The sequence below is a fragment of the Orussus abietinus genome, unplaced genomic scaffold, assembly GCF_000612105.2.
Source record: "Orussus abietinus isolate OABI.00-Male unplaced genomic scaffold, Oabi_2.0 scaffold45, whole genome shotgun sequence".
In the NCBI taxonomy this organism is placed as follows: domain Eukaryota; kingdom Metazoa; phylum Arthropoda; class Insecta; order Hymenoptera; family Orussidae; genus Orussus; species Orussus abietinus.
The window spans coordinates 132,421-156,860 of NW_019394256.1; the positions used below are offsets into that span (position 1 = coordinate 132,421).

General features: G+C 39.4%; 1 protein-coding gene across 1 annotated transcript in view; it reads right to left on the reverse strand.

Annotated features, from left to right (window-relative positions):
• Nucleotides 1-24,440, reverse strand: part of LOC105694408 (neurotrimin-like) — a 98,169-nt gene that overhangs the window by 22,047 nt on the left and 51,682 nt on the right. The window contains exons 4-6 of the mRNA XM_012415049.1: nt 12,801-12,956; nt 5,245-5,373; nt 1,213-1,350 (exon numbers count right to left, since the gene is read on the reverse strand). Of these exons, the coding sequence (XP_012270472.1) occupies nt 1,213-1,350; nt 5,245-5,373; nt 12,801-12,956 (423 nt within the window). The remainder of the gene's footprint in view (nt 1-1,212; nt 1,351-5,244; nt 5,374-12,800; nt 12,957-24,440) is intronic.

Below are 24,440 nucleotides of genomic sequence, written 5' to 3' on the forward strand. Positions count from 1 at the left end.
GAGCCACTATACGGATTGAAAGGCGCGATTTCTGCCCCATCGCAAAAGTCAGACCTGGTGTCTCTATCCTGTGTCTGATATTTAAGTTGATTGAGCGGTGAGTAGCTCTTCGCTGTATATCATTTTCATCTGAGATGTGCAGATGTTATCCGAGTTGTCTTTGTTTCCTTAGTGTTCGTATATCAGCAAAAAGGACTGAAGATTATGAGAAACGACAATTACACATCTAGTACAGATTGAAGGAAGAACGTACAGGATCAACTGCATTTAATTCACTGCTACGCGTAAACGGAACACAGATGAATCAAGACGTGTAAATAACATCACGTAGAGAGCAAACCATCTCATGTTGCCATGTAATCACATGCAACTGTTTCCTAGCTCGAGGGACCTGGATTACATTTACATTGGGTAGTCTTAGGTTGGTGCACAAGTAATTGCGTACTTCATGTACCGACAGTGTACAGAAACATCAATTATTTCGTCACCACTCTGTTACATACTTTGTCATTCCTTATTCTTAACTTTACTATGCTTTAGTATTTTCCTTTACGCAAATACTGTAAATACCATTTGAAATCGTTCATTACCAGAAGCTAAACGACACCACCTAGCTTTTTGAAAACTTCGAGTGATAAGGAATGGATGATCCCTTCCGGCATGAAGAACACTTATTGATCTCTTAACAAAGATTTACCTCATGAAATTTTTCGAAGATGTCGGTCATGGATACTCGGCTATGGGATAACTTCGTTTACCCGACAGGTTCTCAGGGGATTCGAGGCAAGTTTGTGGCCCAGCCAGAAAGCATCGTCCCATGAGAACAACTATTACGATGGAACGAATTTCGATTGCCTTGATATAAGCGAGTGCTCGGCTCATTAGTACGTAATTTGATATCGATTTATAAAAAATACCTAGACGTGATACAAAATCTAAATGATATAATACTGTTCTAGAGAAAGTCATAGTTCTCTAAAGGGTCCTTTTCATTGAGACCATTTACAAGTAGCAAACAAAATGCCGCACATTTGACTTCAGACACACTCAGTGTTATCTCTCAATTATCTCTACATAGTTGGGGCATTTATTCATGGTGGTCTGACTTGTAGCTGATGTTTTCTAGTGTTTTCGGCGTGGATTATGTATTTCAAAACACTTAATCGTGCGTGTATCAATGTTTAAAATATGTATCTGTGGGTAGGAACTTACCTTGCGGTATTATTTCGTCCATATCTCTGGTCCAATAGTTGATAGACTTCGGATAAGCTTCGGAGATGCACTCCAACGTTATGGCTTGTCCTTCACGAGCACCAACTAGTTGGTTCTGAATGTCAACCATCGGTGGAACTAGGATCATCAGAGAAATTAAAGTTGTAGGGTAACGCATATACTAACTACTATTTAACGGTTAGTAAAGAAAGGAATGGATTTCGAATCGCTGTGACTATTATGTTACAGAATGTTATGTGCATCTATGCATTATCCTTGCACAGCACAATGCATTTCTGAAATAATGCTCTGTTGGAAGTTGCGTGAAAGTGTGCAGACCATGATTTACCAGATATAAAACTCAAAATGCAATGTACTATATAAAACACTGCATTTGTTACGTAATACCTACGTAAAGTAATATGTTAGTTACTTGAATTTTCTCATAGGTGGAATTTTAGAGAGGAGTACAATATCCATATTCGACAATTGAACATCAATTGACATGCTGTAATACTATTTCTACTAATAAAAATTAATTTTAAAGCGTTATAGTCATTAGATGAGATTTCTCAGAACACTTTAATCTCGTCAATTTAGGTTAAGCATTGTTCAAAGAAAGCGAGAAGGTCCTTCGTACTTCAATGTTCTTTAATTCCATTACGTTACCATGTTTATTGATAATGAATGACATTGTTAGATTTTACGATATTTAGTATCAATGAACGTCCAACTAGAAAAACATTTGCAAGACATGCTTCCAGTACAGATTGTGATTTTAGCATTAACTAAATTCTGTTGGAAGAGTTTTCTCAAAAGCATTATTTTAATTCTTGAAGAAACACAACCAATACACACTGACCAGAGTTTCATACGCTATCGTATGACGGTATATGAAGTAATCATTAAATACATTGTGGATCATGAAAATTGCAACGCCAAGAATTTAAGGGAAGAACTTAATTTACATATTTAATTGCCACAAATGAAATTGCGACAATGTTGCTTCTGATTAAGAGTACATAAAATTTAGATGATTTGTTACGCTAACATAATAAACCTTTTTTTTAACAATTTAATGTCATCCCCTCATTTATTGTTGCTGTTGCAATTTAATGACAGGGTGTAATACCTTCAGAATCATTGAAAAACTATCAAAAGAGTTCATCATCTTTTAACAATGTTAGATTGAACGGCGTTATTGGCGTCGAATATATTGACCACTATTTCATTTTGTATCAGCAGTTCATCAAATTAATCGATCCCCTCCGCGGAAGTTTCACTACATACTCTTCCATATGGTGTACCGAATTCATGAACGCATGCATCTATACAGGAGCGGGTGACAAAGGGTTTAATAAAGCCTGAACCCCTCCATGCATTCTCGGTTCGCAACTAGCAATCACACGATTTCATGGTGAGCAAGTAATTTAGTGGCTAAACTACTCGACCTGGTGTAGCCGATTAACGGCGAGACAAAAAGCGACTTTGATAAGAGAAAAAGTGTACGCGGCAAACGCGTTTCTTTGTAGACTTACTATTTATAAAAAATTCTAATAAAGAAAACAAGTGTACAGAAAATATGAGATATTAGTTAAAACCTAAGAAGATAATATTCTGAAAACTACATTACAGAAAATATAGGATAATAATTGAAATCTAAGGAAAATATTGTAAAAATTACATTACAGAAAATGTGAGATATTAATTGAAACTTAAAGAAAATATTCTAAAAACTACGTTACAGAAAATATGAGATATTAATTGATATCTAAGGAAAATATTCTAAAAACTACGTTACAGAAAAATGTGAGATATTCATTGAAAGATGAGATGCATTTCCAATGCCCCTGGCGGTCATGCTCTGATTTTTTTTCAGTGTAATTCCTGAACCTAATATAATTAATTCCGTGTGGTACTCTTTAGACGTTTCTATTTTTCTTAGATACCACGATTGCATTTTGTAAGTAATATCTAATAATTCTCTGTACTTAGATGCATTTTCAACGCGTCTGGCAGTCATGCTCTGATTTCTGTCAGTGTAATTCCTGAACCTAAAATACTTAATTCCGTGTGGTACTCTTTAAACGTTTCTATTTTTCTTAGATACCACGATTGCATTTTGTAAGTAATATCTTATAATTCTCTGTACTTAGATGCATTTCCAACGCGCCTGGCAGTCATGCTCTGATTTCTGTCAGTGTAATTCCTGAACCTAAAATAATTAATTCCGTGTGGTACTCTTTAGACATTTCTATTTTCTTCTTAGATACCACGATTGCATTGAGTGTCTCACCTGCAAGAAAAACACCTTCCGGCAACATGACCGATTCCAAGGCCAAGATAAATAAATGCGTTCCGCCAGAAAATGAAAATTGAAACCACACTTGAAATCCCAAGATGGCGGACGAAAGACGCGTTACGTGCCAGGGGATTTATGGGCGAAGGTTTATATTTTCCTTAAAGACGTTGCTTTAAAAAGTGGCCGGGGAAGTGTCGGGGGCACAATGGCACTTCGACGAAGTGCCTGGCAGACAGTGGCACTCGGAACGATGCTCTCTTAATGCATCTCACGAGCTTCCTGTTAGCGTGGCGAACTTTGAGCCGGTCTTATGTAAAAACCTGTTACGACCAACTTGGAATAACTTTCTCCCTCGCGTTGGAATATAATGTTATTGCGGTTTTAATATTTCCCCCCGTTACCTCGCGGCGCGAAAGAATTGGAAAATGTAAAAAACAGGTCACTCGGCGAATACGTAATCTTACGACGTCCTCGTCGTAACGTTTATATTGTCTCCCGACAGAGCCGGTGACGATTCCTTTTCAACTCCGCGGGAACAACGTGGGGAATATCTTTATGAATACGAATTTCTTTAAGGAAAGTCTCGCGGAGGAATTTTCTCTTCACGCGAAATGCAATCAACCCGTGAGCGGAAAATTAAGCGTGATCGTTGGGAAAAATAAAAGCTTCGCGACACGCTTTCGTCGAGTGCTTTTCTTGCGTCTTGCCGCTTGAAGCAAACATCCAGACACTTGGAAAAATAACGCAATTAAATGCTTTCAACATAACGCAAGGGTGACGACTCGTCTGTCAGTATAGTTTAGGTTATACTCTTTAGTTGTACTTAGTTTATTTGATATAATGACGATTATTATACGCAAATAAGCTGTAAAATAAACATCCAGACACTTGGAAAAGTAATGCAATTAAATGCTTTCAACATAACGCGAGGGTGACAAATCGTCTGTCAGAATAGTTTAAGTTATACTCTTTGGTTGTACTTAGTTTATTTGATATAAGGACGATTATTATACGTAAATAAGCTGGAAAGTAAACATCCAGACACTTGGAAAAATAATGCAATTAAATGCTTTCAACATAACGCGAGGGTGACGACTTATCTGTCAGTATAGTTTAGATTATACTCTTTGGTTGTACGTAGTTTATTTAATATAACTAGGGATATTATACCCAAATAAGCTGTAAAGTAAACATCCAAACACTTGGAAAAATAACGCAATTAAATGCTTTCAACATAACGCGAGGATGATGACTCATCTGTCAGAATAGTTTGTTATACTCTTTGGTTGTACTTAGTTTATTTGATATAAGGACGATTATTATAGTATATTAATTATATTATAGTATAAAAATTGAAAACATTACAGTCATTCCCATTATGCACATTTAAAGAGAGAAGAAAGGAACATAATATAATTACCTCGAAGAAACAGTAAAACATGATGTACCCATTCATTCCTACTTTCATATACTTTGCCCCATGCGAGTCGATCAGCATAATTAAATTTAAATACCGAAAAAACAATTATTTCTCCATTCACACATACACCTGCATGGATAGCGCATCTGCAATTACTGTCATATTTGCTTAACCCAAACCAGAGGAAAGATAACTGAAGAGGTGGAAGATGCACAACGAAAGGAGGAACAAAGAGCTTTCTCAAAGCAAGCCGGGGTCTCGCAAAGTGTTTAATTGTGCGCTGAACAACATTCTGTAGAACAATACGTACAGTGTACAATCAGCATAATCCTTTTACTGACAGAGGGTGGCACACCATTGGACGCTATGCAGAGATACGAGCCCATGTGCAATCGATTCACTCTGATGATGTTGAAAGTTGACCCCTCCACGCTCGCCACTGCAATCAGTCGGCAACGAAACGCCATTAATTACATTTCGCAACATGCACCGGAGGGTCGCACGGACGCGCCTTGCAAAAGGTATGAAACGTGTAAAATGAAAGTTTAAAGGTTATTCCCATCGTGTCAAACGCCAAGTCCTCGACTGGCGTCGATCGCCGATGATTAGCCATTAATCAACGATAGCTGCCCAATCGCGAACGTGTTTAGCTGGCGACCGTACAAACAGATACGTGTCCCCGATAACCGGTGATTCGCAGTAGACATCTGTTTCCGTTCATTTTGCAAACCCACTAGCTCCCTGTTCCCCGTTGTACAAGTTTGCTGTACCGTTCAAAAGGAGATTGCGTATGTACGTCGTAGTCAGTTTGTAGAATTAGGCTTTTCGCAATACGCTTGGCCGTTTTATAAAACGAGACCAGGTGATCGAATTTTCGTTTGCTTAGCTGTATTTTCCTGTCTGGTCAGTCATTTTGTGTAATGCATAGCCGCATTGTCAAATTTATTAAATTACAGGCTGTTTTACATTCCGGCTAAACCGTTCCAGCCAATTTATGAAACGCCTAGTCGCTTTGTAAAATGACTAGCCGGAAGGTAAAATGATGCTAAGCGCTTTACAAAAAGCCGGATTTTACAATCTGGCTATGATATGTACAAGTCAAACAAAGGGTTTGATTTGTATATTAGTGTTCTGTATTAGTAATTAGTGATTTTGCGAACCCACTAGCTCCCTGTTTCCCGTTGTACAAGTTTGCTGTACCGTTCAAAAGGAGATTGCCTATCTCGAGTTCTGATGTGTGCTAAACGTAATGATTCTTAATAAAAAGATGAAATAAAGTATAAACATGTACGTCGTGGCCAGTTTGCAGAATTCGGCTTTTCACAATATGCTTGGCCGTTTTATAAAACGCGACCAGGTGGTTAAATTTTCATTTGCTTAGCTGCATTTTGCAATCTGGCCCGTCATTTTGTAAAGTGCCTAACCGCATTGTAAATTTTATTAAATTACCGACTGTTTTTACATTCTGGCTAAACCGTTCCAGTCAATTTATGAAACGCCTAGTCGCTTTGTAAAATGACTAGCCGGAAGGTAAAATGATGCTAAGCGCTTTACAAAAAGCTGGATTTTACAATCTGGTTATGTTATGTACAAGTCAAACGAAGGGTTTGATTTGTATATTAGTGTTCTGTATTAGTAATTAGTGATTTTGCGAACCCACTAGCTCCCTGTTCCCCGTTGTACAAGTTTGCTGTACCGTTCAAAAGGAGATTGCGTATCTCGAGTTCTGATGTATACTAAACGTAATGGTTTTTAATAAAAAGATTAAATAAAGTATAAACATGTACGTCGTGGCCAGTTTGTAGAATTCGACTTTTCGCAATACGCTTGACCGTTTTATAAAACGCATTGTCAAAGTTATTAAATTATCGGCTAAATCATTTTAATCATTTTATAACTCGCCTAATCTCAATTCTGCCAGATTAAAAATCCACGCGATAAGTTTGATCGATTACGTGAATAAAGTAAAGAATGCTATCTTAAATACCATTTTTTGTTAGAAACGTCATTTATAAAATGGTGAAAAGGATGTAGACGCTTCATAAAACACAAATAATGTTCATTTATGAAATAATCATTAATCGTATTATTTCTTTCATAAGCAATGATTTCAATACGACGACTGTATCAGAAACTATTAGTGCATGGACTAAATATAACTTTTTTAAAATAAATGAAGCCACCACCCTCAGCTTGCATTTTTATCATTTCATACAATGCACATTGTATCTTTAATACGTACTTTTCCCCAAGTCGACATGCATGCAGTTTCATTTCCTGTACACGATAAAAAAGAAGAAGGCGAATTGCCGCGAGTAAATTATAATCGTATGCTTAATGTAAAACGCGATAGCGATACTGCGTGAGTAATGGTATTATCGGATGCTGATAAGACATTACTTAAGCATTCAATGTGGCGTGCGGCATAATGAATGCGTTCGTCTTTCCATTCATTTTTCCGTTCAGGGTACGCGTTTAAGCGAAGAAAAAGATCCAACACAGTCATCGTCAGAAGTGCATAAACAGCAACTCATCTCTTGTCCTTTCATATTACTTTTTAATTATGATCCAGTTGGTCCGTAACAAAATATTTGCATATTGCACTACTAAGCATGAATATAAATACAGATTGGTTTGTTACTGTAAGCTTCGACTGGTCTAAAGAAGGGTTGGATGAAACATGCGCGCAAAAACGATGCTATTGTCAAATCCTAAAGACCGGTATCTTCATTGGGTGAGATCATGTCAACATTGACATTAGCTAACATTGGAAACGGGTATAACTTCCGAGAGGCCGTTTCATCCCTGGTTGAGGAGGCAAATTCGGTTTACTTATCTGGAAGTCTAGTCCGCCCTACGTGCAACTGTTGACCACAATTAAATTCGACCGAATATTTGCACCCTGCTAACAAAGTAAATGTAGCTGGGCACAAGGGTCAGAGGGTTACATGGGTGCACCCGGGAAGGATTCGAGCAATTACCCCTCAAGCGTTTTGTACGTCATTCCACGAACGTGCAGATGACGTTATGTAAGTAGCATCTCCAGGAAGCGTTGGTAAGTGATGATGATAGTTAATGGCGACCTCGGAAGGGTCCCAAAATAGCAACGCTATCAACAAAAAATATTAGGTTATTTGTGGTTAGAAAAATGAGACTTTCTACGTCTGTATAGTACGAAATAACAACTGCATTCTAATTGATGCAACTCTGATGATATTCAAATACCGTCTACTACCTAATTTTGATAACCGGATCCATTGTTGGTCTTCTATCTTGACCAATTTGCGAGGATCTATTCAACCATTCCAGCAATTACATTGAATAATTAATTATCAACGAAATATTTTGTATCACTAGTTAAGCGACAAGCCGATCCGGAATGGATGTAATAGATTTGGAACCTATCGATACTCTCGCGAAACTTTAAATCGTTTTGTTAATCCTAACAGTGAATTATCCGCACAATATTTTATTTTACTAGTAATAGAAACAGCTGATTCGAAATGAAATTGAGCGATTCGAAACCTAGTTAATGACTTCCGTTAAACTTGCATGTCGTCGTCGAGTGACATCTTTATTATATTCCCGGTTGTATATAATCGATACACACAAGATTGTACAACCCTACTTGAATTTCATACATCTTTCGCTACAAATTTCTCAAATGTCAAACTGCAATCAATTTTGAATCCGATTCGTTATCAAGTTACATTTTACATTTTATATCTGGTTGGACTGCATCGGCGTTAAATAACCTGCTACACTGCTACTCGTATTTTCTGTATTCCATTTCAAATAATTCTCAAATATCAGACTCAATCTAATTTCCAAAAACGTAAAGCCAGACTGCGACGAAACAGTATCTTTCTGACCATATTGGCTGATACACAGTGCAATGTTTTAATTATTGAAAGGATCTGGTATAATTATCGCGACCGTTCAAAATCGCCGTCCTGTTGTTTCTGTACGCGAGAATGTTTCGGGTTTAATGTAAGTGTCGTGGAACGATAAAACCGAGTCTTCCGGCAACTTTTTTCCGATTCAGTCCATTATTCAGGAAGGCAAAACTCAGCTCCGGATGAACGCAGTGGAACTGGCAGAAAGAGAAGTGCACACAAGAGAAACCTCTATACAACTCGTATCGTCCGGTGACTCCATCCCGATTACAATTTCTTACCAAAATGAAAATACCGGAAGTGAGTTCCGGCTCGTTCTGGGAGTCGCCCGCGGTATTTGCGAATTTCAGGGCAAATACAAAAGAGCTTCCTGTTTCTACAGACGTATCACCTCGTCCTAACTCTTGGACTCAGCCGAACACGGGATGTTTATCCTCCTGGGAGACTTGGGCTGGATATCCAGCCTGGATATCCAGACTGGATGAGCCGCGAATGCAGTGCACACAGTTCCTAAGGCGCCTTGCGTTTGTTTATCAAGGATCATTTAATAGTTGAGCAAGTATAGTGTTCATCTTGTCCCTGCGATCGCGGATCAGATGGGGCTGCTCTCGAGGGTCTAAACAAATCCAAACAAATCGGACATTTTCTCCTTTTGTTCGAGGTACTCGCGAACACGGAATAAGTAGAGCGGTGTTCAGCGGCGTTGAAAATTTATTAACAAAAGTCTTTATCAGTAGTATAAACGGCGCGAAGCTACTAAGGTAAGTGCACCAGTGGTTGAACACGTCCCAGCTGCCAAACACGACGTTAAATATATCCCTTCATTAAACATTCCATGAATAATGGCTGTTCGATGACAGGTACATTCGATTCGTTTGTTTATCAAGGATCATTTAGTAGATTAGCAAGTATAGTGTTCATCTTGTCCTTGCGATCGCGGATCAGATGGGGCTGCTCTCGAGGGTCTAAACAAATCCAAACAAATCGGACATTTTCTCCTTTTGTTCGAGGTACTCGCGAACACGGAATAAGTAGAGCGGTGTTCAGCGGCGTTGAAAATTTATTAACAAAAGTCTTTATCAGTAGTATAAACGGAGCGAAGGTATTAAGGTAAGTGCACCAGTGGTTGAACACGTCCCAGCTGCCAAACACGACGTTAAATATTTCCCTTCATTAAACATTCCATGAATAATGGCTGTTCCAACACTAGTACACTCGACTTTTCCATCGTCTTGGCAGTATAAATAATAAATTACTCAATATTTACATATATATAGCATGTGTTCGAGTCAACTCGAGTCATGTTTCTTGTACCTCAAGTTATTAGTACAAACGAATGCGAGTTATGAGTGCAAGAGTGAGACCAAGATCGCGCTTTATTTCTTTATTCGAGTAATCGTTATGTCGCATCGAAATATCAACTCGAGTTCAAACTCGAGCTGCTCATGATTTCCAATTCGAGTAACTCGAATTGGTAAAGTATTCGACTCGTTACATCGCTAGAGTAGAGGGTCTGCCAGAAGGGGCACCAAACATGAAATAAGAAACGTTAAAAAATCGCGTAACTGGAACAATCCAATTAAATGATTAAGTGATTAACGTAAGTACATTAGAAAAATTCCGAGGAAGCATTGCCGGGGAAAAATGTCAGAATATGGTTCCCCTGGTATCACAACGCGAGATTAGTCACAGGACTTATGTGATGGTTCCCCGAACCCGGACCATAGTACGCGGCAGGTCTTTTTGCGCTTGATATTCCCTTGGGATATGAAATGAGATATTAACCTAAATAGCCGTAATAACCAGTACGTAGTATAATAGTAATATACGCATTTACGTCTGCATTAATCCCCAGGTAATGGCAGGTATATTCTATTCATCACGGCCCACAAACGCGAAGTCCGACTCCACCGCGACGATCCTTTTAGATTTTCCTCGTACTTCACTTCCGGACAAAGGTCTGACAATGTCGTTACTGCAGAGGGAAATGCATTGTCCGTGAAAGTGCAGCAGTAGTGTTACAACCACGTGGAATTGAATGGGAAGTATTCCTATCAGCTGGGCCAAAACGCTTTCAGAGCGCATTTTGGAAACGATCAAAATGCAAATAGTACAACAAATTCGACAAGTGGCTCTTCACGCAACACGCACATTTCAATAAATCCAGTTTACCTACGTAGGATTCTTAAGGTGAAGTGAAACACGTCGAGGAACTTGATCAACGTCGATAAAGACGATTTTTCTAAATGCCTACGTTGCCGACGTTCGTTTTTATATTGACAGCTGGGTCGAATTATATTGTGTATTGTACCAAATGGCATATTCCACCTGTCGTTTTCGTACAATAATTATGAAGAAATCGAAGTAAAACTCCAGAAATCCTCTGGATTCATGCCTTCTGGGCCCTAATTGACTGCGGAGGGATCCCCTGCGCCATCTGTGATTTCCAGGTCAATTAAATTTTCACTCCGAGACCTCGTATTACCATCGTTTTAGCAAAGAAGCGCATACAACACTTTTTTTGCCTTTATCCCGTTCAAATGCGAGTTTATCGATTACCAGAGTGTTCTAAATTGTCGTAAAATTGTCCTGACCCTTTCGATTCTAATATCAGAGCCTTCGATAATTGTATATTGATCAAAATATGAGAGCTCGACGCCATTTTGGTTCTGGTCTGGACTGAGTTAAAGAATTTGTTTGAAAGGTCCAAATTTTTAATGTGTCAGGACAATTCTTAGCTGATCAGGAGTGATGTGTCAAAGTTTTGGACAGTTTGGTCTAATACCCTTAAAAAAAAGTGTTGTATTCGAATCGACTGATTTGAAGGATGTTTCATTTACCTTAAAATCGAAATGGCCACACGATCTAGCGACGTGAAATGTTCCCCCCAAAAGGTAAAACGAATTACAAAAGAATTCAACATAAAGAATGGTCCATTTTTGCGCGTACATTGTTTCATGCTTACCGGGGGAAACATTTTTCGAACAATAGGAACTTTACGTTGTGCCATGGCCTCATTAAAATCATACCAAGTTAAATGAGAGATCGGCAAGTTACATGCATTACTTTTCCTTTTACGATTGAAACCCTAGTATATAATAATAATTTCCATATATTTTCTTGAGATCTTTGCTAAATATTTCAAGCGACATATTTTTTAAGATATCCCGTAGATTTCATTTGAAGACATCTAAAATATTTGCTGAAAATCTCAGTGACGTATTTAGTTTGAATAATTTATAAACATATAATATATATATGTATATACATTTTTTACTTTTCGAGTATTGTCTAACACTCCATTTGATATTAAAACGCACGAAAAAGATTTGCAAGATTTTCGTTGTGCTATTTCGTTATGGGCGCAAAACGGGTGATTTTGATTTTAAACATTTTTAAGACGTTTATAATGTATTCTGCAGATAATATTGAAAGAAACATTTATATTAAAATAAAACGAAATGTTTCGATGCGTCTGTAAGGAATAAATATTACGGAAAAAATGAGGCTAATGTTATGCAAATATTTTAAATGTCTGTTAAATATTTACGAAATGTACGATATTCGTTAAATATATAGATAATGTATGATAAATATTTTGTGCTACTAGGGAAAATATGACGTTCACGTCGTGTACGGTATTTAGCCAAGCATTATCTTTGTATCCTGTTTCTGATTCAAGAAAATAATATTTCCACTTCTGGTCCGTGTCAGTGGTGTCAGTTTAATCCACAATTAATTAGTTCGGTTAATTTAATAAAGACTTGTTTCCAAGTCAACCTAAAAAGCGGCAGGAAACAGAGCCGTCGCTTTATGTACCGCGCAAAGCTTTTTGTTACCCGACCTTCCTTTCTACATGGGGAAATATATTTTTCCCTCTTCTCCGGCGGACGTATTCAGGGGGATTGTTAGCCCGTGGAAAGGCCTACATTTAGTTTTGCCGGGAATTCGCGTCTGTGCTGAAAATCACCTTGTTTGTTCCCGAGGAGAATTACTTGGCCGTCCTCGCGTCTCCAGGTGATATTGGGTACCGGAGAACCTGTGGCTGCACATCGTAAGGTTACGTTACTTCCTTCGCGCACAACCATGTCAGTGCTGGTCTGATAGTCCAGGATGTCCGGGGGGACTGTAAACAAACGTTACAATAAATTAAACATTTTCCTATATAATCGCAGGTTCATCAACAAACGAAATATACCTCGCACGCGGATACAACTTGCAACGAAAATTCGGTCTCTAAGTTCATGTGAAATCTTAATCCCCGGTTCCATCAACCTCGGGTAAATCATTTATTACTTAACCGCAGGTTAAACTTGACGTTCAAGTTGTCTGGTTAATTTAAACGGCGGTTAATGGAAATTAATCCGCCGTTAAAGTGTGGCGGAACGTGCATCTCGTTATAACCGAGGATTAGCTTCTTGATCGAGGTTTGTAGGTTGAAGTTCGATTAACCGAAACTAAACGATCGAATTTGGCTGGTTAATCTAAACGGCGGTTAATGGAAATTAATCCGCCGTTAAAATCTTGCGGAACGTGCATCTCCTTATAATGGAGGATTAGCTTCTTGATCGAGGTTTGTAGGTTGAAGTTCGATTAACCGAAACTAAACGATCGAATTTGGCTGGTTAATCTGAACGGAGATTAATGGAAATTAATCCGCTGTTAAAATGTGGCGGAACGTGCATCTCCTTATAATCGAGGATTGACTTCTTGATCGAGGTTTTTAGGTTGAAGTTCGATTAACCGAAACTAAACGATCGAATTTGTCTGGTTAATTTAAACGGCGGTTAATGGAAATTAATCCGCCATTAAAATCTTGCGGAACGTGCATCTCCTTATAATCGAGGATTAGCTTTTCAATCGAGGTTTTTAAGTTGAAGTTCGATTAACCAAAACTAAACGATCGAATTTGGCTGGTTAATCTAAACGGAGCTTAATGACAAATTAACCCGCCGTTAAAATATGGTGGAACGTGCATTGTAACCGAGGATTAACTTTTTGACCGAGGTTGGCGGAACCAGGCATAAATGTAAATGAATATCGGAAGAAGCGAAATCAAGAAACTCGATTGAGTTTCGAGACCAAATACATAGTACCCACTCTGGTAAATAAATATTCAAATTTTATAATATTTTATGGAAGTTCCATTCGAAGGTGGTGCCCTAATTTTTCATCTAATCTACATATTTTATAAGCGTTTGCTATAAATCTAGTACATAAAGCCATCCATTATTCTCCGTAATTTCTCAATTTCTGATGTCATTTTCTACAGTTATACATTTATTTAGACATTCGTTATAAATGTTTACCATTGGTTAATATTCTCACGGTACATTTAAGATTCTTTCTATTTCGCATGAAAGTAGTAATGATTTGGGACGCAGATATGAACTGTCATTCTTGAAACGAGGTCTTACGGGGAGTAAACGAGACAAGAAAACCGCTTCTCTTGTTAAATCTCCACCTGGAGCGATAGTCTCCCGTTCCATCCCTTGAATGTATGCAATTAGAGGATGTCCTCCTATCAAGATTTACGTCACATCGAATCGCAAGTCCCATTCGATGTGGGATAAAAATAAGCTGCCGATTCTTCTTCCTCCCCTTCCAGCCTTCCCTTCTGTCCCGTGAATTTCGCTTCGGGCACGATTTCCTTCTCTCGGTTCTCTTTTGCCTTCGTCGGAGCTCAAGAAATGCCAATCTAACCAGCAATACTCACGGCCGATGGATTCCGCTGCCTATCGGCTCCGTTAAATTCATTTCCTGATATCAATGCCGCATTTAAAGTCGATATCAACCACGGAGAAGAAAGCCTATTTACATCGGAGGGTACATGTCGAGAGTATACATAAACTCCAGTCTAATTAAACATAGTAATTTGCTAACTGAATCGAGACGAGAAGCTCTGAAAATATTACAAGGGAAACCTGTCATTTCATTATTACAATTCGTATAATTAATTGCGAACTTATGGCGCGATTATTTTACGAGAAAGAAATTCAGACCCAAATAATGACCTTTCCTTTTCCTTGCTTTTTGCACTTTAACTGTCGATAACTTTTGAACAGAAATTTGCATAAAAAATTCCTGCTATCGGTACTCCAATATAATCTTTTATGGTTTCTAAAACCACTTTAACTTTGCGATTCAAACTCGCCGTTCGCCTGGAATCATGTACACCGTGAAAGGAAAAGTCTGAAACGTTCAATCTCCACAAGTCCGGCGTTTTGAAGCATTTCAAAAGTTCTTTCTATTTTAATTTCTCTGTAAAACATAAAATAAAAGAGCCGCATAAGCAAACATTCGTTATACTTTTCCATTCTCTTTTGAACTCACTTTGATTAAAGCGAATTTTACAATCTATTAACCCTTTTAACCAGCATCGAAGTGATTACTTGTGGTACAAAAAATGTGCCTTTGGAGAAGTACTGGATGTTCTCGTTGAACCATCTTTTAGCCCTCCTCTTTTTACTTTGAGGTATTGTACCACTGTTTCTCTTTACTGCATGTCAAGTACGATAAAGTGGAATATTTTATGTCCTGTGTTATCATGAGTAGCACAAGTGATTACTTGAAATCATTAATTGGCTCTGATTTCTCGAACTGTGATAATTCGTACGCGAAGGTTGTACCGTGCAACAATGGATCGAGTTTGTAACCCAACAAGGCGAAACATACATTGAAGTGCGTATTTACTGGACGAGGAGGAAAGTTCCCTTGGTCATTACTGGTCTTGCGGAGATCGCGAGGCGCGCGTCCACTTTATGGACACGATAGTGTTATCTGTTCAACCATATACATATCATAAAGCCCGTTAACGTACCGAAATTAGATAAAACAAGCCATGTAAGGAATTACCTTTTCCAACGTAATTATTCAGATACAGTATAAACATTCACTGTTGAAACTGTCATATTTCTTCGTTGAATTAACTTTGATGGTTTTACTTTTCATGCTGATTTTTCATTGACGAGGGTATGATGTACCACACAATTGTTGGGATTTCTCCAATGATGGTAACAAGGAGAGCAAATGGCAAAGCTGTTATCGCTGAACAGTAATTACCGTGCAAACATAATTATAGTATTAATAAAATCAGTTCTCGACTAGCAGCTAACATAAAACCTGTAACGCTCGCTTGCGATGACCTGGATGAAACGAAAGCAGTGACATAAAAAACGTTTCCCTAAATCCTAATCACCAGGCAAACATCCCAGTCCATTTTAAATCCTGGTGATCATCATAACCCCAGCTCGTAAGATGCATCTCTAATTTCCCTTCCGATTCCCAGTTGCAGTCTGCGGTGGCAAATTACACCACTCATCCGTCTTATCAGTCCCCGGGTAGCGAACAAAGTAAGGTCCATAATACCCGCTCGCGAAGTGCCGGATGACGGACAACACCCTCGCCCACGGCACTTCGGTGCAATCGACCATGTCCCGGGTCCATCTCAACAATAAACTGATCCGGTGGCCGATGGGATATCGCGCATAAATCAGCCGACACGTATCGTCGGTACGAACCTACGAACTAAGGCTAGGTACGCGTAATACACCAGAATGATAACGCGCAACGACATCCAGGACGTCATATCCGGCGGAAGCGAGCGAGTAACATCCCCTAGCCCGGGCTCCGTCGACCTTCTATTCTTCCGTACCCATTAAAGCCGCCGCCTCCTCTTCCCGTATCTCTATTCCTCCCTAGTTCTCACTCTTCCGCACCCCTTATGTACGAACGGCGGTCACACGAACGCGGCAACCCGTGCACCAACACTCCACCGGCTCTCGGAGCCCCTACGGCGAATAAACGCGTCCCTCGCGAGTAATGTCTTACTGGCCTGCCTACATGCGAATCAGCCGATGGGAGGGACGATTTTATTCCGCCCTTCGGCCGGAACTCGATTTGCGGTTGAGTGCTCGTACGGGTGATGCTGAATTGGCGGGTCAAGTCCCCTCCCATGGATCGCGACCTCCAGCCTAGCCAGCCCCTGTCCCGTCACCCTTGCGTCTCGCTTCAATCCGAGGTGGGAATTCACCCACCCCGATCGCTCCATGGTTCACCATGATCTCCCATACCTCCGTTTTTCAGCCCACCTTTGCCGGTTATATACCATGGTCGTTGTAGGGTGTTTGGGTTTCGGCTCGGGATTGACCCCAGTAAAGTGAGTATACCAGTGGCCCAACACTTAAGAGGATATGAAAGAGTCAGCTTATATATATATATCTGAGAAGTCAAATCGTTGGTCTAAGTATTCTCCGAGGTGGGAATTCACTCACCCCGATCGCTCCCATCAGCGGGTTCCCCATGATCTCCCGTACACCCGTTTTTCAGCCCACCTTTACTGGTCATGTACCATGGTTGTTGTAGGGTGTTTGGGATTCGGCTCGGGATTGACCCCAATAAGTATACCAGTGGCCGAACACTTAAGAGGAAATGAAAGTCAGCCTATATGTATCTGAGGAGTCAAATCGTTGGTCCACAGTTTCCAGGATTTCCAGGCCACAGGATTGGTAACGCTAAGTAACCGCACATTTGTTCATGGTACAGAGGTACCCCGGATGACTCTTCACGTTGCTTTGCAGCGAGGTTATGACTGAGATGGTAATAAGAAGTAAAATCTACTTCGGCCCATAAGTCCAATCCCAGCCTGGCCGTGTACACCCCGTCGAATGCAAACTTGGGTCGTTAGGACGAAAAGTCGGAGACGGCGCGAAAAGGTTTCGAGTAGATTCGTGGATGACGGAACGGCATTCGCGGTAGGAACTGGAAAGAGAGGAAAGCCGATCCGGAAATTGTTCATCGTCCAGACCGAGTTTGGCGGGGTCAGTCGAGTGTTGGAAAGGAAGTGGCTGCGGCGCCACCGAGTGGCACAGATGAAATTATACCGAGGGATTTCCGAGACGTGGCCACGGGGCGAGGGCCCTTCCCAGGAAGGGGATGAAACGCCCGGAAAGGAAGGAAATCCGGACTTTCGTCGACGGTCGGAGTTTATGCGCCACCAAGCACCATTGATCGCCTGCTTTATCGGCGGTATTCCTCGATACCAGGGAAATTGACCGGCAAATCGTTAGAAGAGAAATGTATCGCGAAGGACGCCCCTTATTTATGGGAAATTAACAGATGAATATTTTCTTATAGGTTGGGGGAACCAAACGAATGAAGTGGAGGAACTAGTATTTCATTTCATATTTCGTGGTATTCATTCATTTTGTATAGTTGTACAGGTAACATGTATCTATCACAATATTTCTCAGTCAGTGGGATTTGTTTGCGAAATGGAAAGGGTACACTGTTAAACAAAATATTATAGTTTTAGTACATTCGTGTAATAAGTTTATAATAATCTTATAGGACTGTACACATTCATGAATTTTGGGCATACATCGAAGGGACTTAACGAGGAAAGGGTTAAGACGGGTGATCCCAAAGCAATGGGCTATCATCAGTTTATTGAGCGATATGGACGGATTCAGGTGAAATCGGAAGTCGAGAGAGATCCGCTCTCATCCCAGATGGAGTTCGTCTAGATAATCCCCCTGAAAAGTCCATCCTCGCGCAGACTCTCTTCGGACTGACGAACGACAAATTGAATTTGTAAATAAATCCGGGCCGTTTATTAAAGGGGACAAAAGAGTTGGCAGGCAAAAGCAGTAGCAACGTTCGGCCGGTGATGGAAATGGATGATTAAAAAGTAACTGGCACAATAGATGTGGGTGGATCTAGACGTATGTATGCGCTCATCCGCCAACTCGGTGTACATCCATTTGGGTGTTAGGCCACGCACGAATTTCCAAGCCCATCACGATTAAACGTGGGCTATACGCAAGGCTGGATCGTGCGAGTTTACCTATACGCACAATGTTTTCGCGAGTACAGAGGCAGGATCCAGGGTTACTGGCAAAGTGCATCAAAGAACGTACACACGGCAGAAGGGCTTGACGTTTACAGGTGCCTGTCATATACCTGGCATGCAGCAAAGGCGGCCTTTAATAATTACTCCACTGTTGCAGTGCCCAGGGAAAGTGGCAGGGATAGAAAAGTTCTGTTTTCAGGATTTCCTCTTTGCATGGAGTCGCTTAAAGGGGATGTTGAAAGTAAACAAATGTTCAAGCGAAGAGGTGTCAATATGGAGCATCCACTTTGTAGATCACATCTGAAGACTTTCTCCCGTTTTCCTTCGTTCTCTTTCTTCTTCCGTGAGCCTCTTTAGACACATTAGCTCTGAGACTCTAACTATTGAATTTCCGTTTACACTCCATTAAGGGGATGCGAAAGTGGCATCTGAGGGGTCAATCGTTCGTGATAGTATTCTCCGAATTGGATGTACCAATTTATTTCAAATTTCACCACACGAACGAGGGGACTCTAAGTTAAGTGCTGAAAATGGGGAGATTTCATTTTTTATGCAATTTTTAAAAATAGCTATAAACAAATTGTCTTAACACTTTGCCGGAAGCTGATTTGTCGCATCGCCGTTACGCATCCGCCGACGAGATTCACGCAGGCTCTACTGCTCGGCAACGATGATATTTACCCAATAGTTGCAACATAATTATTATTAAAAAGGCATTCATTTGATAAATTTGAAAATCGAGGTAAAATTGAATCACTTGCAGATCTGTCAATGCAGTTTGTGTCCCGTTTGATTTATTAATGCATTAATGTTCGGTGGCGTGAAAAAGTCTCTTTCATGTACTGAATAACACCGCAAATGAAATTTGCCACAATAAAATTTAAAGTGCATTTGGCACCCAATGATTTACTTATATATTTATCCACTTTTAACGTGAAATATAAATGATTGGTAGTGATGACAATTGTTATTTTCTGTGATTTTCGCCCATCTTGACAATGTTCCTTTTTAATTTGACACCGATACTCCTTCTTCGTTTTCGTCTTCCTACTTCACATTCGAGAATATTTTCTACGATATTTATCGACAGGTTTTTAAAATAACGTGCGATGTAAATTGACTTTAAAAAGTTCCTGTGAAGTTCATAAGTTGTACACGGTAAAGAACCGCAGGGAGTTCATTGAATTGACTTCTCTTAATTAAAACTGTTTACTTTACGAAACTGAAAGTTTCGCGTTTATGCTTTGAGTCCCTTTGAATATATGTAAAGCTTCACTCGTATCGAAAATATCAACTTTCCAAGCTCTCCTAATGAAAAGAGCTGCACTTCACCTTACGCGTTATTGAGACGCCTGCTTTCCTTTAATCTCAGTACCCCGCCGTGAAGCTTCACAATAAATAAATAAAAGAGTGCAAAAGCTCGCATTCAGGAGTATTATGCCTCGCACGAAGACCTAATAATCACCCTAATTCAATGCAAATTTACTCTGCAATGATAACACTCTTTATAACCATTGAACATTTCTATACGAAGTGAAAATTCATATTTCTACACGTGGAAAAAAAAATGTTAGAAGGTGATGTGTCTTACCTTGGAGAATGTTAGAGATTGCTCCCGGGACTGTTCACTCGAAATCTTTAGATTAATTATTTATCTCCTTGGTATTTGCATTAAAAATATATATTATACGTTAACCGGTGTTACTGGCCCAGATTTTCAAATTGTTTTATCAATTATTCTCCACAATATATTTCTTGGACAGGTCAATTAAGTTTGAGCAGACAGTGAAACATGTCCGCGTATCAACGATCCGTCATGGCAGCAACTTCCAGCTGTTTCGAATCTGGCCACAAATTTCCGACAGAGTCCTCGCCAAGCGGATATTGTGGTTAATGTTTGTGCGGTCTCAATATTCGAATAGGGTACTGCATGAGGTACGCGTAAATAATGCCGGGCACGCTAACGAAGCGATTATTAGCACTTGAAATATCATGGCTGCTAACAATACGCTGAGTTGCATGATTATCTGCACGGTCCTCAGTCCTACGTGTTTCGTGCATACGTAAATACACGTCAGAGAGCAATTATCGGCAATGAAACTCTCGAAATTCTTAGCCAGACACGAGAACGAAATTAATTTGCCCATCCATTGCTGTTCGTTGATGTCTATTACGATAATTATTTCAGACGGTGGGAACAATTTCTTAAACAATTCCTGCCAAATCAAAGCATTCCTGATTTCATATTTCCAAGATGCAGTGCGCAGATATTATGTTAGACGTCTTTAAATAGGAAAGACCCAAAGATATGAGCATGGTTTTTTAAGTGCTGATGATACCGAGTCAGACACCAAACATCGTCTTTAGGGTTTACAATGGTATAGTAATTCGGCATTGATTAGGATTGTCTATCCGATAAGCGTAATGTGTTCGATAATGCCATCTACATAAATGTAGGTGAAGTTGATGTCTATTACGATAATTATTTCAGACGGTGGCAATAATGTCTTCAACAATTCCTGCCAAATCAAAGCATTCCTGATTTCATATTTCCAAGATGCAGTACGCATATATTATGTTAGACGTCTTTAAATAGGAAAGACCCAAAAACATGCGCATTGTTTTTTAAGTGCTGATGATACCGAGTCAGACACCAAACATCGTCTTTAGGGTTTACAATGGTACAGTAATTCGGCATTGATTAGGATTGTCTATCCGATAAGCGTAATATGTTCGATAATGTCACCTACATAAATGTAGGTGAAGGTTTAATCAATTAGTGGCATGCAACCAATTCGAGGAAGGTAAATAGTTGACTGAACGAATGTTTTTTACTTTAAGGGGATGTGAAAGTTTCATCTGATGAAACAAGAGTTCATGAAACTTTCCTCCGAACTGGGTGTACCGAATCGATTCGAAATTGACAATGTGAAGAGGGAGGCTATAAGGAAGGTCCTAACACTCATGAAATTTCATGGTTTACAAGAAATTTAAAACATATCTATATACATATTTTAAAAAAATTGACATTTCATGGGTGTGGAGACCTTGCTAATGGCCTCGATATTCACATTGCAGATTTTGAAACGATTCGGTATACCCAGTTAGAAGAAAAGTTTCATAAACGAGACCTCCTTGACGCCACTTTCATATCACCTTAAAGTAAAATAAAATAGTAATTCTATATCTATAAAACGTAAATATATTAATAAAACTTTTCTCCAAACCAGTTGCACCAAATAACATAAAGCATTAGCACGTGATTATGGAGGCCCCAAGAAAGAACGCGATGCTCTAGTGAAATTTCATTTTTCCCAAAGAAACGTGATTTTGGTTCTAATCTAGGCTAAATCAAAGTTTCATTTATGCAATTTCACGAGCGTCACGTTTTTCCTTAGGGCCTTCCTAATTACGTGGTGAAGTTTAAAATGATTAGAAAAGTTTAATAAACATTTTCACGTTTTATATATGTAGAGTGATCCCTGCATATTACTTCATTACTCCGGGTGAGTTGCGAAGATGCGAAATGATTAACGTCCAACATTTCATTTCCCTCTATTGCATAAGAGGGATGAAGTAATAATTAACACGGTTAAACGGTTTAAATTCGGGGAGTCATACGAAGGCATTAGCGTTGCACAAATAATGAACCCTCGTATCCGATTAGTTCGATCGGTAATGGCGTACAGGCGATGGGCACTTATGCCCCGTCAAAGTCCCGAAAGTGAACATTTGCCGAATCCATTAACTCCGCGAATAGTAAATCCGACCGGCTGGTGATCTCGACGATGCCGTGGATTTTTTTCATAAATACACTTCCCGTAAACAAGGGTTCTAATGCACGGTAGGAAATGGAGGGGAACTTGGTCAACATTACGAAGTTCCTCTCGCCGCAGGTGCTGACGTTTATAGAGGTTTATGCAGACTCGTTGCGTTTTACATTACGACGTTTCAGCTGCATCTACGACCAGGTATTAAGTTGCACGTGGGATATAATTCAAGCATACACACTTGGTGCAAAGTGACACCGGCGTAAACGTTCACAACCTCGCGTACTCTCAAAACGTGGAAACCGAAACTTTAGACCAATGTAATTAGTGCCCACCTGACCACCCCAACAGGGAAAAAAAAATTCCCATGTAAATTTACACCCTATATCATTGGTTATTTTCTTGCCACTGTTAAGGTGAAATGAAACACGTCGAGGAACTTGGTCGACGTCTGTAAAGAAGATTTTTCTAAATGCCTACGTTGCCGACGTTGGTTTTTATATTGACAGCTGGGTCGAATTATATTGGGTATTGTGCCAAATGGCACACTCCACCTGTCGTTTTCGTACAATAATTATAAAGAAATCGAAGCAAAACTCCAGAAATCCTCTGGATTCATGCTTTCTCGGGCCCTAATTGACTGCAGAGGGACCCCCTGCGCCATCTGTGATTTCCAGGTCAATTAAATTTTCACTCCGAGACCTCGTATTACCATCGTTTTGGCATACAAGCGCATACAACACTTTTTTTGCCCTTGTCCCGTTCGAATGCGAGTTTATCGATTACCAGAGTGTTCTAAATTGTCGTAAAATTGTCCTGACCCTTTCGATTCTCATATCAGAGCCTTAGATAATTGTATATTGATCGAAATATAAGAGCTCGACGCCATTTTGATTCTGGCCTGGGTTAAGTTAAATAATTTTTTCCAAAAATCCAAATTTTCAATGTGTCGGGACAATTCTTAGATGATCAGGAGTGATGTGTCAAAGTTTCGGATCGTTTGCTCTAATACCCTTAAAAAAAAGTGTTGTATTCAAATCGACTGATCTGAAGGGTGTTTCACTTCACCTTAATACCGTAAAATTACATTAGCTGGGTAATATCAGATTCAGTATCTAAATTTAGCCAAAGAACGCATTGCAGGCGTACATTTGATATGCAAATATGAATGGTGATATTACATACAAAGGGTAATTTTACATGTAAAATGTATAATTGGCCTACATTATATGTGTAAATTTGAGGATAATCTTGCAATTGGTGATAATATTGATGTGCCTCGTATGTTAACCCAAACATAAACCTATTAAAACATATTTTACATGAAAACCTAACCATAATTGTAAGACACTTTCCTGCGTAGGTACTTACTTCTTTCGCGTCAATTCCACCTATACTTGTCATTTCTCGATTAAATTTGTTTAAAAATAAACTTACGGAAAGGATCGTAAACTAAATAACTCATCGAAAAAATGTCCAAACAATGCGTACTAAATGACTTTCGAATATCAAATTTATAATTTTACTGCAACCTTATGCACTAAAAGTGTATGAATTTTTTTTAACAGTGTATAGTTTATACCAATCGTTTTATTGTAGGATAACTATTACATAAAAGTGGTATCACCTATCCATGGATAAACTAAGGATCATTAAGTGGACCAGTAATACAACGCCAAAGGAAGATGGGTCTCCTCATTAAGCGAAGGTATCGATCAAAAGCGGCGATATTCCTGTTTCTCGGCGAAAGTCATCACTCCTCGAAGTTTAAAACCTGCTGAAACATCGCTGACGAAGGAGCTGCCTGTTGAAACTTTCCAGCTAGTCGATTGAGCCGTTCGCGATTCATAAATCAACAGGCAGGCTAAAAGTTTCCCGATACATTTAGGCGAGCACGTCCTCTCATCAATACCAGTGTAAAAAATGAATGACCCGCGTTGACTCTCGATTCCCATCGATTAATTAACATCCAAATCAGAAAAAAATTTCT